Raw genomic sequence first — 15,075 nt, 5'->3', positions numbered from 1 at the left:
AATAAGTCCAATCTTTCTCTTCATTATCTGGTTCACACAGCTCTACTTAAGACCAGGTTTGCATGCTGGGTCTGTAGCACTGATGGTCAGGATTGCCGAATTGGATGCCAGTGGGAAGCTGTTCTGCCAGTTAGTGCTGTAATTAGCATTAAATGCTGCTGGTCAAACAAGAACTGGATTTAGTTTAAATCCTAATTAAGAATCTTAGTTCTAATTATAACTGCTATTTGTATGGATGTATGGTGTTCACAATGGTACACACTTAATCAGAAATGCACTATATTGCCCAGAAGTTTGTGGACAGGCCTCCTAAATGTTGAGTTCAAGTGTTTCAGCTATACTGATTGCCACAGGTATACTGATTAACAAAATAGTAATATATTAATAATAATAATATAAAATAAATCATGTACTTCCAGTCTGTTTCAGCACCCTGTGCACATAGCAAGGTCCAGTGGCCAGAACTCAACTTAATTAAGCACCTTTGGGACAAATTAAAACATTTTTTTACAAGCCAGAGTATTTTTAATGCATTTTACCCCCTTTTTCTCCCAATTTAGTGTAGCCAATTCACTGCTGAGGTCTCTGACAGCATCCAAGGAGGGTGTATATTTGCCTGACCAAGGTCCTTACACAGCGTTAATAACCCCACCCCTTATTCTGGGCATACCAGAAGCCAATTTTGTCTGCTGCAGGCACAAGCCAATTGTGCCAACCGGTAGCGAAGCCAAAATTCTAACCCGGGAGCTCAGAATCTCGGCACTGGTGTGCTAGTAGATTACCCTGCTGCGCCAACTAGGCGCCCAAGAGCCAGATTTGTCCAATGTCTGACGTGCACAATCCTGTGGAAAACCTCGCCCGAAAAGTTTGGTGGTTGGCCCATATTAATGCCCATAGATTCGGGATAGAATGTAAAAGTGCCATACTTATACTCAGTGAGCCTGATAGACCTGATAGAGTGTATATCAAATATCATTTTGGTCAAGAGATGTGTTGTTGATTCATGTTTTCTAATTCCCAGGATTTTCCTGCAAGAGCTGGAGAGCTGTGCTGAGACGCCGGAGGCTGTGGGAGCATGTTTTCTACAACGAGTATGATCTACTTACCTAACTACATATACAGAAACCTTTTAGACCAAACTCTGCTATTTAAGCTTCCACTGTTATTTATTGGGGCCTCATTGATTACTATAGAATATACTATTGTTTTGTTTTTCTGAATAATCAGTTATTCTTCTTGGCCCATGTTAATAACCTAACCCCACCATGCATGTTCTTCCTTTACATCAGAAGCACTTGGCTATTTCAGTTTAAGTAGGTTCTTATCTGGGCATCTTAAGGCTGAATTACTGCAATTTTCTCCTGGCAGGTCTTTTCCACATCTACCATTAGACCTCTGATTTTTAATTTACCCAAGCACTGCCACATCACCTTACTGCTGTGGTTTTCAGTGGTTTTCTTTAGCTTCCCAAATGTAATTCAAAACAATGATGCCTGTCTGAAAAACTGAAAATGGACCAACCTCAAGCAACCTTAAAGCACAATTCAAACACCATTCTGTTTCTTTTAGCCTTTAAGCCACAGGTTTGTCTCAAGGAAGTCATGAATCAAGACTTTTTTCTAATAGCACCCAGGTGGTAGAATTAACTTTACCTGTATTGATGAACAGCTAAACATTTTGCTGTTTACAAATGACGACTGAAGGTGGACACCGAAGACCAACCGGTTTACTTTTAACACTAACCCTGCACTTACCAATGTCTGAGACCATTACCCTAACTATACTACTAACTATATCGACTGCTAACAGTAATGGACAAAGCACATGACCTTTTGTAATTCTTTTAGAATAAGATTGTCTCCTGAATGTTGTGAATATACAGTAAGTTTTAATGTGTAGGACCAAAATAATCAGTATTTATTTGTTTTCAGAAAGAGAACTTCCACGTGTATGAATGTTACTGTCAGAATAAGCCACGTTCTGAATCCTTATGGAAACAGTTCTCTGACTGTGCCTTTTTCCAGGTATGAAACCTACTCGCATTCAGAATTCTACTTAGCATCAAATGTTGTAAAATTATTATTTATTTCACATGAATTATGTTGCAAGAAAGCAATGGTACTAGATGATATGGCAAAATATTACATTAAAGTAATTAAACTGCTGCACATAACCATTCATGACCATTCATCTGACTCTATATTCTCAATAATAGTTTCTATTCCATCACCTTCCTCGTATAGAAATGCAATACAAAGGTGCAATAACATGTTTGTATAACAATATGTAATATATTACACATACATGTGTATATTATATCTCATATTATATAGTCTATTACAGTATTGAGGTTCATTTTCAAGGAAAAGAGTTGATTAACATTTATTATACAAAACACTAGCATATTAAGAAAAAAATGGTGCAATAGATAAATTGATAGGAACGGTAGTTACTCATTACACAAGGTTCATCAGTTCACAAGGTTATATCGAACACATTCATGGACAATTTAGTGTCTCCAATTCACCTCACTTGCATGTCTTTGGACTGTGGGAGGAAACCGGACATGCAAACACCACACAGAAAGGATCAAACCCAGGACCTTCTTGCTGTGAGGTGACAGTGCTTCCCACTTAGCCACCGTGCTGCCCCGTTTGTTGAAAGAGGCAATCTTACAGGACAGTGGGAGTGGGGATGCGACAAATGAGTTACAATGAGAGAATTGGTAAAAAGGGGAAAATACAAAATTAGAATAAAACAGAAGCATTTTCAATGCCAATCAGCTGCTTGTTATTTTTGTGGAGCTATACTTGGGCTAGTCTAATAAGTATACAGCTATATAACTTCTTGTGGCATAATTAATCCCATTTGGTTGTTTAAGGAGTGCCAAAGGAAGCTGGAGCACAAACTACCACTTGATTCGTACCTTCTGAAACCAATCCAGCGCCTTACGAAGTACCAGCTTTTACTGAAGGTAAGACAAAAGTGTAAACAGACACATGCACATCACATAGGCTAAGCTAATAACACAGTCAGTAAAACATTGTCTTTAATGGAAGCTTTATTTTTTAATGTTTGACAATAATTATGGTGCTTGGGTGGCACAGTGGTCTATTACACTTGCCCGCCATTGTTTGAGGCCAGCAAACCATCCAGGTTGAAATCTCAGCAATATCAATCAACCGGCCAAGCGTCTAGCCAACACAGACATTATTAGCAATGGGGGTGGCCAAAGCCTTGCTATGAATTGTCATCCTGTCTAGGGTGTTCCTGCCTTTCACTTGTGTTTCCAGATTAACTGGATCCACAGCAACACTGACCAGGATAAAGTGGTTGAAGAAGATTTTATGAAATAATTGTGGGTCTTTCAATCACATGATCTTGTTTTTGGCTGATACCCACTGTCTAATTCTGTGTGTGCTGCACAGGAGTTGCTGAAGTACAGCTCAGGTTGTGAGAGGGTCTCTGAACTGAAAGGGGCACTAGAAACCATGCTGGACTTGCTCAAATCGGTTAACGACTCCATGCACCAGGTTGCCATCACAGGATACGAGGTAAATTCTGTGTGGTTAAAAGCAAGCTGCATTTTGTGTGAAGGTGAATGGTCAACATTGTGCTAGATACAGATCAGCTCGCTTAAATGGGTCCTTATTGTCTACAGCCTCAGAAAATAGGCCCAACAAATAACATACTTTCTTATATAATTGAAAGAATATAGACATACACCGATCAGCCATAACATTAAAACCACCCCCTTGTTTCTACACACATTGTCCATTTTATCGGCTTCACTTACCATAAAGAAGCACTTTGTAGTTCTCCAATAACTGACTGTGGTCCATCTGTTTAGCCCACTTTCGTGCTGTTCTTCAATGGTCAGGACTCTCCCAGAACTACGACAGAGCAGGTATTATTTGGGTGGTGGGTCATTCTCAGCACTGACATGGTGGGGGTGTGTTAGTGTGTGTTGTGCTGGTATGAGTGGATCAGACAAAGAAGCGCTGCTGGAATAGTCCACCAACCAAATATATCCAGACAAAAGCGCCCCGTGGGCAGCATCCTGTGACCACTGATGAAGGTCTAGAAGATGACCAACTCAAACAGCAGCAATAGATGAGTGATCGCCTCTGACTTTACATCTACAAGGTGGACCAACTAGGTAGGAGTGTCTAATAGAGTGGACAGTGAGTGGACACAGTATTTAAAAACTCCAGCAGCGCTGCTGTGTCTGATCCACTCATACCAGCACAACACACACTAACACACCACCACCATGTCAGTGTCACCGCGGTGCTGAGAACGATCCACAACCTAAATAATACCTGCTCTGTAGTGGTCCTGTGAGAGTTCTGACCATTGAGGAACAGCATGAAAGGGGGGTAACAAAGCATGCAGAGAAACAGACGGACAACAGTCAGTAACTGTAGAACTACATAGTGCTTCTATATGGTAAGTTGGGCTGATAAAATGGACAGTGAGTGTAGAAACAAGGAGGTGGTTTTAATGTTATGGCTGATCAGTGTGTATATTCATTTAACATAATCAATCATCACATGGTACAGAAGTACAGACTTATTGTAAACAAGGTTTTTTTGCCTCACCCATCAAATAATTCAAATTCTGGCTCCAATTTATCTGTATTTAATATAATTTCAATACAATTTCTTTTCAATTTCTGTAATTTGTTGTAACTTACTTTAAAATAAAAAAACTACTACAGCTATTAGTTTTATTTTAAATAACTGCTGAAGTAAAGGTGTATAAGCAAGTACTTCGTTACACAAAATATGATGCAATACTAAAACAATACAAGGAAGATTGATTTATTATTACATTAAAAGATACATCAGGATATCTTGACCAGTGAATGAATGAATAAACTGTTACAGTAAATTTAACAACACATGGAGGTAGTTTGTGCGAGCGTTAGATTGGTAACTCATATTTACAATAAATTCAGCGGCACGTGAAGGTAGCTTGTGCCACAGTTAGTAGTGGTGTGCGGTACTGCAAAAAATACAGGGCCAGTATCGCCGATACCAAGTCCGATGTTTTTGTTCAGAACCGATTATATAATAACAAAACATAATTTATCCCTTTCATTGCACTTTTCTGAAATGATCCCACACAGCCGCTTCTTTCTGATGAAACGGGAGAAATGTACTGAATGTTGCGGAGAAAAACTAAAGTATCGATCCGATTCGAATGGTATTGATAATATCAGCTTTGGTATTGGTAATATGGATATTTGGATCTATTCGCACACCCCTAACAGTTAGATTGGTAACTCATATTTACAATAATTGAACTGTACGTGAAGGAAGCTTGTGCCACCGTTAGATTGTTAACTCATATTTACAATAAATTCAACTAGGGTGACCATACGTCCTCTTTTCACGGATTTTTAAATCACCAAAAATGTCCGGGATTCGCCTTTTCTCGTCTACACTCGATATAAGTTTACTTTTGATTTAGGAAATGTGGTGGAGTAAAAGTTGATGTAAAAACTCGCAGATACTTCAAAAAAATACTTCGTTTTTTACTTGTTTTTGTATTATTACTTCGTTACAATACACCGCTGCCCGTTTTCAGTTCCAATTTCTATTCAGTTCTGATAAAACACACCTGTTTTTCGATTTTACATAACCGACCTCTATTCGTAACCCACTTGTATTCATAACCCACCTCTATTTGTAACCCACTCCTTTTCGTAACTCACCTGTCTTCGTAATACACCTGTTTTCGTAACCCACCTCTATTTGTAACCCACCTCTATTTGTAACCCACCTCTACAGGTATCCCACCTGTTTTCATAACCCACCACTTTTTGTAAACCACCTGTTTTCATAACACACCTCTATTTGTAACCCACCTCTATTTGTAATCCACCTGTATTTGTAACCCACCTCTATTTGTAACCCACCCCTACTAGTAGCCCACCTGTTTTCGTAAGCCACCTGTTTTCATAACCAACCTGTATTCGTTACAGACCTCTATTCATAACCCACCTGTATTTAGTTGTGTAACCCATCTCCGTTCAGTTGAGCTGTAACCTTCCATGGTCTTTGTCAGTCACGTGTGTTCAGTGCTTGTGGGATCACTGAGGCAACATTGTGCTACAACCTCAAATCAGAAAAAGTTGGGACAGCATGGAAAATGCAAAAAACACAAAGTGCCTTACATTTACTTTTATTTCCTATTATTTCCTTTTATTCATTGCAGACCAGGGCCGGTGCTAGGGGGTGGCCCCAGATTTTCTCACCGCCTCATTGCCTCTCATTGTTGTTTTTATTGTTTAGGTCCAAACGCTGAATGGAAGGGAATACGATTATCTGACCATAAAGGCATTTGTTAGCTGTTTTGTTAAAGAGTCGCTGTTACTTATTAAAGTTCAATAACTTAGTTACATTATTAATGTATCTGTCAACCCAGTGCCATCGTATCACGTATCAAGTGTGGTCAAAATTTGGTCACCCTAATTCAACAGCACATAAAGATAGCTTGTGTATCTATCACTTGTTTCTATGCTGCTTTATTGTTCAGCATTTGTTGTGCGTATTTAGGGTGAACTGAGCGATTTGGGACGAGTCCTGATGCAGGGTTCCTTCAGTGTGTGGATCAGTCATAAACGGGGTGCGACCCGGATGAAGGAGCTCGCACGTTTCAAGCCCATGCAGAGGCACCTGTTCCTGTACGAGCGTGCGCTTCTTTTTTGCAAGCGCAGGGAGGATCATGGTGAGAATGCTGACAAGATGCCCTCCTACAGCTTCAAAAACTGTCTAAAGGTGTGTGGTGCTTTACACACAATACCACTCCAACATTTCAAAGATCTAACAACCTTCAGGCATACACTATATGGACAAAAGTATTGGGACACCCCTTCTAAAATTTTCATTAACGCTTCAAAATTTAGGCAAGGCCCTTTCCTGTTCCAACATGACTGTACCCCTGTGCGCAAACTCCATAAAGACATCAACCCCACTGAACAGCTTTGGAATGAACTGGAACATCAATTGATGCTTTCTTAACCAACGTCAAAGGTGGCACAGTGTCTCAGTAGGTAGCACTGCTGCCTTACAGCAAGAAGACACTGGGTTTGATTCCCAGGTGGAGCGGTCCAGGTTCTTTCTGTGTAAAGTTTGCATGTTCTCCCTGTGTCTGTGTGGGCTTCCTTTGGTAGCTTTGGTTTCTTTCCACAGTCATGCAGCCAGATTAATTGGAGATACACAAGTCTCCCTAGGTATGAGTGTGTGTGTGTAAATGTGTGATTATGTGTTTGCATTGTGATGGACTGGCGACCTGTCCAGGGGGTTTCCTGCCTTTCACCTGGTGAATTGGACCCACCATCATAAGTATACAGCTGTATAATAGTAGTTAAGTATAGGAAACAGTCATGAAATGTGAATTATTTTATTCATCATCAATTTTTATTGAGCATCATATACTTAATAGGGTTAATGAAGTAGTTGTTAGGTTGTTAAGTTGTTAACTTTTGGTACCTTGTCCTTTTTCTCTGACCTCTGTGTTACAACAGCAGTGTAAGTTAACCACAGAATCTATCTCAACCCGGTTCTTTCTGCTCCCATTAAAATTCCACCAAGCTTGGACATAGGCTCACATTCTCACGTACACATGTTATCTCCTCTATATAAACTCCATTCTCCCTGCAATAAAGTGGAAGCTTCTTCCCATGCACGCTCAGGTTTTGCAGGGTTCTTTCTCTCAGACTCATATCAGCAAATGACACTGGTGTAGAGGATGCGAATGCCAAGACTTCTTGAAGTTGTGAGGTGAGATGATAAATGACAACAAAGATTACAGTTGACTGGATTGGAGAATTTATTGACACGATCGTGGGTTGTAACAGCAGTGGAATAGCTGAAGAACAAGAAACAGAGCTGTGGTCATCCTTTATACTTCTCTAGTCATATCATATTAGGTGTTGAACTTTGGAACCACCATTCTGTGCTAACTGTTGTTTCTTATCTGCTTACAACAGACATGATGCTTATCTTTATACTATACATCTCAAGCAGCCACAAGTATTTAATGCACAAGCAGCAAAGTACCTATATTCAGGTGATTATGTTCCAACACTAGATACTAAGTGTCTGTTAGTGCCATGTCAGTATATTTGATCCTTCTAATCATTTTCACCAAACGATCTTGTATTTTTGATTGGCTTTCAAATAAAATGTGTAGGACCACCACTAGAACACTGATTTCAAATTTAGAAGTGCGTTGCATGCTGTGAGAAGATCTTTTATCTTCCTCCAGATGAGTGCAGTTGGCATCACAGAGAACGTAAAGGGCGATGTGAAAAAGTTTGAAATCTGGTACAGTGGTAGAGAAGAGGTGTACGTGGTGCAGGTAAGATCATCATTATTGACTCAGTATTAGTTTAAGATAAATTGCTTCACTTTTATGTGTGTATACTTATGGTTTTTTTTGTTATAAGGCACCGACAGTGGAGGTGAAGCTTGCCTGGCTAAATGAGATGAGAAAAATCCTCACCAACCAGCAGAAGCTCCTCAGAGGTACTCTTTATAATGCTTTAATTTAGAGAACGAGCATCAAAAAGTAAAGGGTTGTTTTAAATTTTTAAAGCATTAATAAATCATTTCTTGCTTCCAGCCCACCCTGTGATTGGCTCAGGAGAACTTTGTCACACCAGCCCACTGGTAGAGCAGATTCAGCTCTCTCCGCCCCTCTCTGAGAGGTACGTTTTGAGCCTATTTAGAGCCTGAACACTGATGCTTAGAGCACCGAGTGTGTTTACATGCACACCAATATTGCATTTATTTTTTTCAAGAGCCAAATAATCAGATTGACCAGCAGGTTATGTGCATATGTGCAAATACACCGATATATCCTAATATTGTGTTGGTCCCCCTTTTGCTGCCCTATACGCAACAAACTGTGATGCACTGTGTATTCTGACACCTTTCTATGAAAACCAGCATAAACTTCTTCAGCAATTTGAGCTACAGTAGCTTGTCTGTTGGATCGGACCCTCATGGGCCAGCCTTCGCTCCCCACGTGCATCAATGAGCCTTGGTCACCCATGACCCTGTCACCGGTTCACCACTGTTCCTTCTTTGGACCACTTTTGATAGATTCTGACCACTGCAGTATGGGAACACCCCACAAGAGCTGCAGTTTTGGAAATGCTCTGACCCAGTCGTCTAGTCATCACAATTTGGCCCTTGTCAAACTCGCTCAATCTGTAAGCTTGCCCATTTTTCCTGCATTCAACACATCAGCTTTGAGGATAAAATGTTCACTTGCTGCCTAATGTATCCCACCCACTAACAGGTGCCGTGATGAAGAGATAATCAGTGTTATTCACTTCACCTGTCAGTGGTCATAATGTTATGCCTAGCTGCCACTATTGGGTCCTCTGACTCTCTCAGCTTCAAGTGGCACTGTAACATAGCTGACCCTGCACTCTGACCCCAACTCCCAAATAAGCTTGGATATCTGAAGAATTATATATAAGAGTTTTATTGGCTGACATAATTGGCTTTGTATGAAGGGTAAGGGGGATGGGGGTGGCCGAAGTCCTGCGATGGATCGGCAACCTGTCCAGGGTATGTGAAGTGAAATATGTCTTATTGTTTAATTTTTCTTTGTAACTTAAAGGACTGTATAATAAGCAATTGGAACTTTCAATTAGCTGACACCACATCAATAAATATCAGTTTTAACTATTTTTGATGGTTTATTAGTGAGTTGCATTGCGGTTGTAGAAATCGATTTATTCTGGGACATTTCTGTGCATGTAAAGGCATTGTTTAGATATTTGCCAGATTTCTTTTGCAAATGCTTGTAAACATACCGTTAGCTCTGTTAGCAGCATTTGGCTTTTACGTTCGTCCAGTTTTGTGCTTTTTAGGCTCTAAATCTTTCAGCTTAACACCGCCCTGTTCTCTTGCTATCCAAATTCTATTGACATCCAACCATTAAACTTTATTAAAACTGTTAAATAATATACTTTTGGTGCTCCGGTCCGGCAGACTGGACGCCGACATGAACAACGATTGGCTGTTGTTCAAGGGCAGGGTGCCAGACGGGACCTCATAACTGATGTAATTATGACCTCTGCTGGCTGATTGATGGTGCCTGCACCATTATCGAGGGATAATGAGGATCAGCGTGTGTCTCTCCGTACACAAAGCTGATCCGCACTTAAACTCGTACAAATGAAAAGATGCAGTCGGCTACTGCACACTCGACTCTCCTCAACTAGGGTGGAGATGAGCATCAGAAGAGAGGAAGCATAATGCAATAGGTTGGTTGGATATGACTAGATTGGGAGGAAAATTGGTGGGAAAATGCTAAAAAAAAAAGATATATTTTTAACCAGGGAATTTAAATCATCTATGGTACACTTTATGATGCCTGTTGGTGAAAAATGTTTGTCATTTTTTCTTTTTCACATAAAATAGACTAAGTAAACATAATTTAAAAAAATTAAGACATATTTCAGGGCTTGTTACCTTAAAGCAACACAGTACCGTAATGGTAAAGAATGAACAAAGGAGAGTTGTTGTTTAAAATTTGAATAAAGTTTATTACAGTACTTCTTCAATGATCAGTCACATCATCATTTTAAAGTTCCTGCCATTTAAAACTAAAAACATTAAAAATGAACTCCTTTTATAAGTTGTTATGAGGAATATGAGTGTGTGATTATAATAGGAAGGATAAATCTTCATTCTGTGTCGTTGCCTATCGTCCTGCAGGGCCGTGCGGCCTTCCCGCGGGGTCCTTAAAGGTTGCCTGCCACGTCTAGACCTCGTGTCCGTGTCGGCGGGTGCGTGCGTGTGTCTGCGCTCACGGAGCCCTCGCCTCGCCCGCCCCTCCCAGCGCCAGTGACGCTCCGCGGTAAAGCGGGCCGCTCTAAATCCCTTCCAACATGCACACGGCTGCTGCATCTGTGCAACAAGTGCCATTCCAGAATCCTTCATGTCATAGCTTACCATCTCAAACCTAGTATGCACTCTGTAACTCAGTACTGCATGGAATGCTAGTTGTGGTTTGGCTCCATGGTTTTGGTTGCGGAAACCATGTTTAAATCATTTAATTCTAATGTGGCTAGCAACGAATAGCTCATGTCGGGTATTGCTGGAGTATTTGGTTAGATTTTATTCATTGGTAGCCATATTAGAGCTTGGCTATAGGATGGCAGGGCTCATGTGATAAAACTAATACATGATGAGGCCAACATGAACATTTCGAAATAGGATCTTTGACATTTCAAAAGCACATCTTCTTTGTTTAATATTATTTTTTTTTATTTAGCATGTGGCTGCTCAAAAAGCATCTGCAAATAAAAGTGTATGTGTGTGCTGTGTTTAAAAAATATTCAGTTGCTTAAGCATATCCTGTTTTTTATTCTCACCCAGCAAAAAGCAAAGAGCGTCAGTCAGCTCGGAGGAGACGGAGTCAGGCCACAGCAGTCCAGATCCACTCAGCCATTCTCCACAGCATCAGCCCAACAGACACAGTGAGTTAGGATTTTGATGTCATGTTTTACACTTTGGTTACATTCATGACAGGAATGGTAGTTACTCATTACACAAGGTACATCAGTTCACAAGGTTATATCGAACACAGTCTTGGACAATTTAGTGTCTCCAATTCACCTCACTTGCTTGTCTTTGGACTGTGGGAAGAAACCGGAGCACCCGGAAGAAACCCATGTGGACACAGGGAGAACATGCAAACTCCACACAGAAAGGACCTGGACAGCCCTACCTGAGGATTGAACCCAGGACAGACACAGTGAGTACAAGTGTTTGCTTCACCCAAAAACCTTAGTTCTTTTTTACTTAGTAAAATTACAATACTCACTTGATATATAGAATATTATACAGTGTACCTATTTATGATACCTATATGTATATGCAGATATATATGTATATATGTGTATATAGATATGTGTATATAGATACATATGTGTATATATAGATATACAGATATACTGTATATGTACAGTATGTGTGTATATATTATATATATAATTATATAATTACATATATATATATTTATATATACGTATATATAAAAAGCATTATAGGAGATGACTCAGGTATGTATAGATATATATGCTTTAATATAGATTATGCATGCTATCTGCCACCTGACTGTCTGATTGCATAATTACATAAATGAGCATATATGTAAATATAGTCAGTAATTCAGTAATTGTCAATCTAATAAGTGTACGTACTGTTATAAGTATAACTGTTATAGTAGGTAGGTTCACCTGATAAAAACGACCAATAATTGCACAGCAGATACAACGCATGTAATAAACTGGCAACTTTTTTGAGTATTTATGTGTGTGTCAGGTTGGCCAGGTTCTCGTCACTCCGTCGATATCTGTGAGGGTCTGGAGGACTGGAATGGAACTAACCTGTCTGATACTGAAGAGGAGGAAACTGTCAATTTGGTTAGTAGATCTCACACTGGTGGTTTCTTACTCTTTACAAGAGCTAATTTGTTCCCTGAAATGCAGGTACAACTCATTACTTTTTTGATCATCTTAGGCTGCTCTTGTTTCCCTAGACCCCAGGCAGGTACAGGGCCTTGGCAGACTCTCGTAGATACGGTCCAGATGATCTCATTATCAAGTGTGGTGATGTTATACAGCTGAAGCAGGAGCATGATGGCCAGTGGTAGGTTATTTTTCTTCTTTTTTAGGTTTTAAAATCAAAGTGCAAAAACCACATCTATTAAATGAGTAACATGACTCTCCGATTAATTAATTAAACAAAAATCAATCAAGGATGGCATCTCTGCTACAAAAATTGATTTGCCTTCATACTTGGTAAAATAGTCAGAAAAGCTAAAAAATGTAACAAAATAGGCTGGACTGTTCATTTACTGTATTTTTTTCTATTTTTGGCTTTTTGACAATTTTATAATTAGTAAGCTAAATAAGATCTGTCAAAACCCATTCTATCCTAACACAATTACAATAATTTTTTTACAGGTCTTTTATACAATTTAAAAATGCTCCAAATTTTAAATGAATGTATTAATTGATTATTGTTATATTTACTCACTTGAGTATGTAGGATGCAGTTTGGGATGCAGACAGGAAGTTTTGTTATGTGTAAACAAAGTCTACCTGACTTAATCATTGGCGTACAGCAAAGTTGTTGGTGGTTAGCTGGTTTGAGATCTTGACCGGCCCCGCAGGACTAGTATTAAATAAACAGATATGTTGTCCATTCTTCACTAGTTTCCCACTGTATTGTCTTTATTTTAAAAAAGTGATATGCTGGAAAACTGAACTTTAATTTCTGTTAGGCTGGTGAAGAACCTGAGCCGGAGACAAGAGGGCAGGATCTCTGCTTCTTGCCTGCACAGCATTCTGGGAAATAGCAGCAAAGTGCGCTCTAACCAGCTGCAAGGTGAGTAGTTTCTAGTATGTTAATGAAATAAACTGATTTGTTCTAGTCTAGCGTTTTTTGTGAACAATTTGTATATTTTTATTAATGGTACATTTTGATATTCTTGCTTTTTGTCATGAATAGAACCCGGGAAACGGAAAACACGTAAGCTCAGCACTCCCTGAACCAGATAAAGTCTGTGTTGCACGGCTGTTCAAGCTCTATCTGTAAAATCTAAACATGACCACTGTGCTGTTCTACATTAGGCTGGGTGGTACAGCTCAGAATATTAATGTTGGATTACTTACAGGACATAAGGATTACCACTCATTGAATCTTATGTTTTAAACGTTCAGGCATTACTTGAGTCTTTGTATATGGTGTCACACACAAAGAATTTAGAAAGTCATTACGTTAAAACCAAACAACATTACTGCAAAGTCACAAACTTGAATGGGTTCCTTTAAATCTTTTTATATGCTGTTATATGGTCTTTATAAATGACTCCATTCCACTTCAGAAACACAGTGGACGCACCTTTTTCTAACCATCTCACCTTTCTCTTTGTCGGTCATGTGGATTTGAGACCCACTTTTACTTTTTTACCATAGAAGAACTGAACTAGATGCCTGATTTACATTAATTACTGTCATTGCTGTCAGGAAAAGGTAGAGTGCAGTGGTCAATCACCAAAATACAGACACTACTACTGATTCAACATCTATTACTACTACTATTATACGTTTTTCAATTTGGGACGATTTCCAGAGTTCACCTTTCAGTGATGGACAACAGAGACAGCAGTTCCTGTTAAAGGATGAGTTTGGACTGTTTTTTTTTCTGCTCTTGGCTGGTCCTTCAATGAACAGATATTAGTCCTTCCATGCAAATGTGTGGCTGATCGTGATGCTCTGTGGACACATTTTAAAGATGACTGAGACAAAGTACTAGCGACTAGCACTGTGGCTTTTCTCCTGCACTCCTGTATGGGTTTGAAATACTGATTCTTAATTCTTGTACATTTGCACTTTTCTTACTATGTTTGTTGAAAACAGTAATGTCCTTTTGAAAAAGAAAAGTATTTTTGGTTAGATTTGTTATTTCAGTAGCATTAGAAGCTTTATAATTTGATTTATTTCTGATATCCACATTCTAACAGAAGTATTAGTGAAAAGTCTTCGAAAATGTGCAAACTTTATCATTAGCAGATAGTTAGCTGGTACAGCTAGCCTCTGTTTGAAAACATATTGTATGAGCAGTATGCTAACATAACCCACATTAAATTATGGTTGTTATTGTTTTTCTGTCACTGCTTTGGTTACTATATATTAATCATATATACACCGATCAGGCATAACATTATGACCCCCTTCCTAATATTGTGTTGGTCCCCCTTTTGCTGCCAAACTGAGATGCACCGTGTATTCTCACACCTTTCTATCAGAACCAGCATTAACTTCTTCAGCTATTTGAGCTACAGTAGCTCGTCTGCTGGATCGGTCCACACAGGCCAGCCTTCGCTCCCCACGTGCATCAATGAGCTTTGGCCGCCCATGACCCTGTCGCCGGTTTACCACTGTTCAGTTTTGGAGATGCTCTGACCCAGTCGTCTAGCCATCACAATTTGGCTCTTGTCAAACTCGCTCAAATTCTTACCCTTGACCATTTTTCC

The 15,075-nt window shown here is 39.5% G+C and overlaps 1 protein-coding gene across 1 annotated transcript in view; it reads left to right on the top strand.

Moving 5' to 3' along the window:
• mcf2a (MCF.2 cell line derived transforming sequence a) overlaps positions 1 to 13,922 on the top strand; it is a 36,258-nt gene extending 22,336 nt beyond the window's left edge. The window contains exons 18-30 of the mRNA XM_062999823.1: positions 1,022 to 1,091; positions 1,932 to 2,024; positions 2,882 to 2,974; positions 3,429 to 3,554; positions 6,564 to 6,785; positions 8,278 to 8,370; positions 8,459 to 8,537; positions 8,656 to 8,719; positions 11,409 to 11,509; positions 12,357 to 12,457; positions 12,574 to 12,683; positions 13,321 to 13,424; positions 13,548 to 13,922. Coding sequence (XP_062855893.1) covers positions 1,022 to 1,091; positions 1,932 to 2,024; positions 2,882 to 2,974; positions 3,429 to 3,554; positions 6,564 to 6,785; positions 8,278 to 8,370; positions 8,459 to 8,537; positions 8,656 to 8,719; positions 11,409 to 11,509; positions 12,357 to 12,457; positions 12,574 to 12,683; positions 13,321 to 13,424; positions 13,548 to 13,588 — 1,297 coding nt within the window. The 3' untranslated portion in view covers positions 13,589 to 13,922. The remainder of the gene's footprint in view (positions 1 to 1,021; positions 1,092 to 1,931; positions 2,025 to 2,881; positions 2,975 to 3,428; positions 3,555 to 6,563; positions 6,786 to 8,277; positions 8,371 to 8,458; positions 8,538 to 8,655; positions 8,720 to 11,408; positions 11,510 to 12,356; positions 12,458 to 12,573; positions 12,684 to 13,320; positions 13,425 to 13,547) is intronic.
• The last annotated feature ends 1,153 nt before the right edge of the window (positions 13,923 to 15,075 follow it).

Source organism: Trichomycterus rosablanca, chromosome 8 (genome assembly GCF_030014385.1).
Source record: "Trichomycterus rosablanca isolate fTriRos1 chromosome 8, fTriRos1.hap1, whole genome shotgun sequence".
Classification (NCBI taxonomy): Eukaryota; Metazoa; Chordata; class Actinopteri; order Siluriformes; family Trichomycteridae; genus Trichomycterus; species Trichomycterus rosablanca.
The sequence above is the reverse complement of the archived record's forward strand: the minus strand, read 5'-3'. Positions and strand labels throughout refer to the sequence as shown.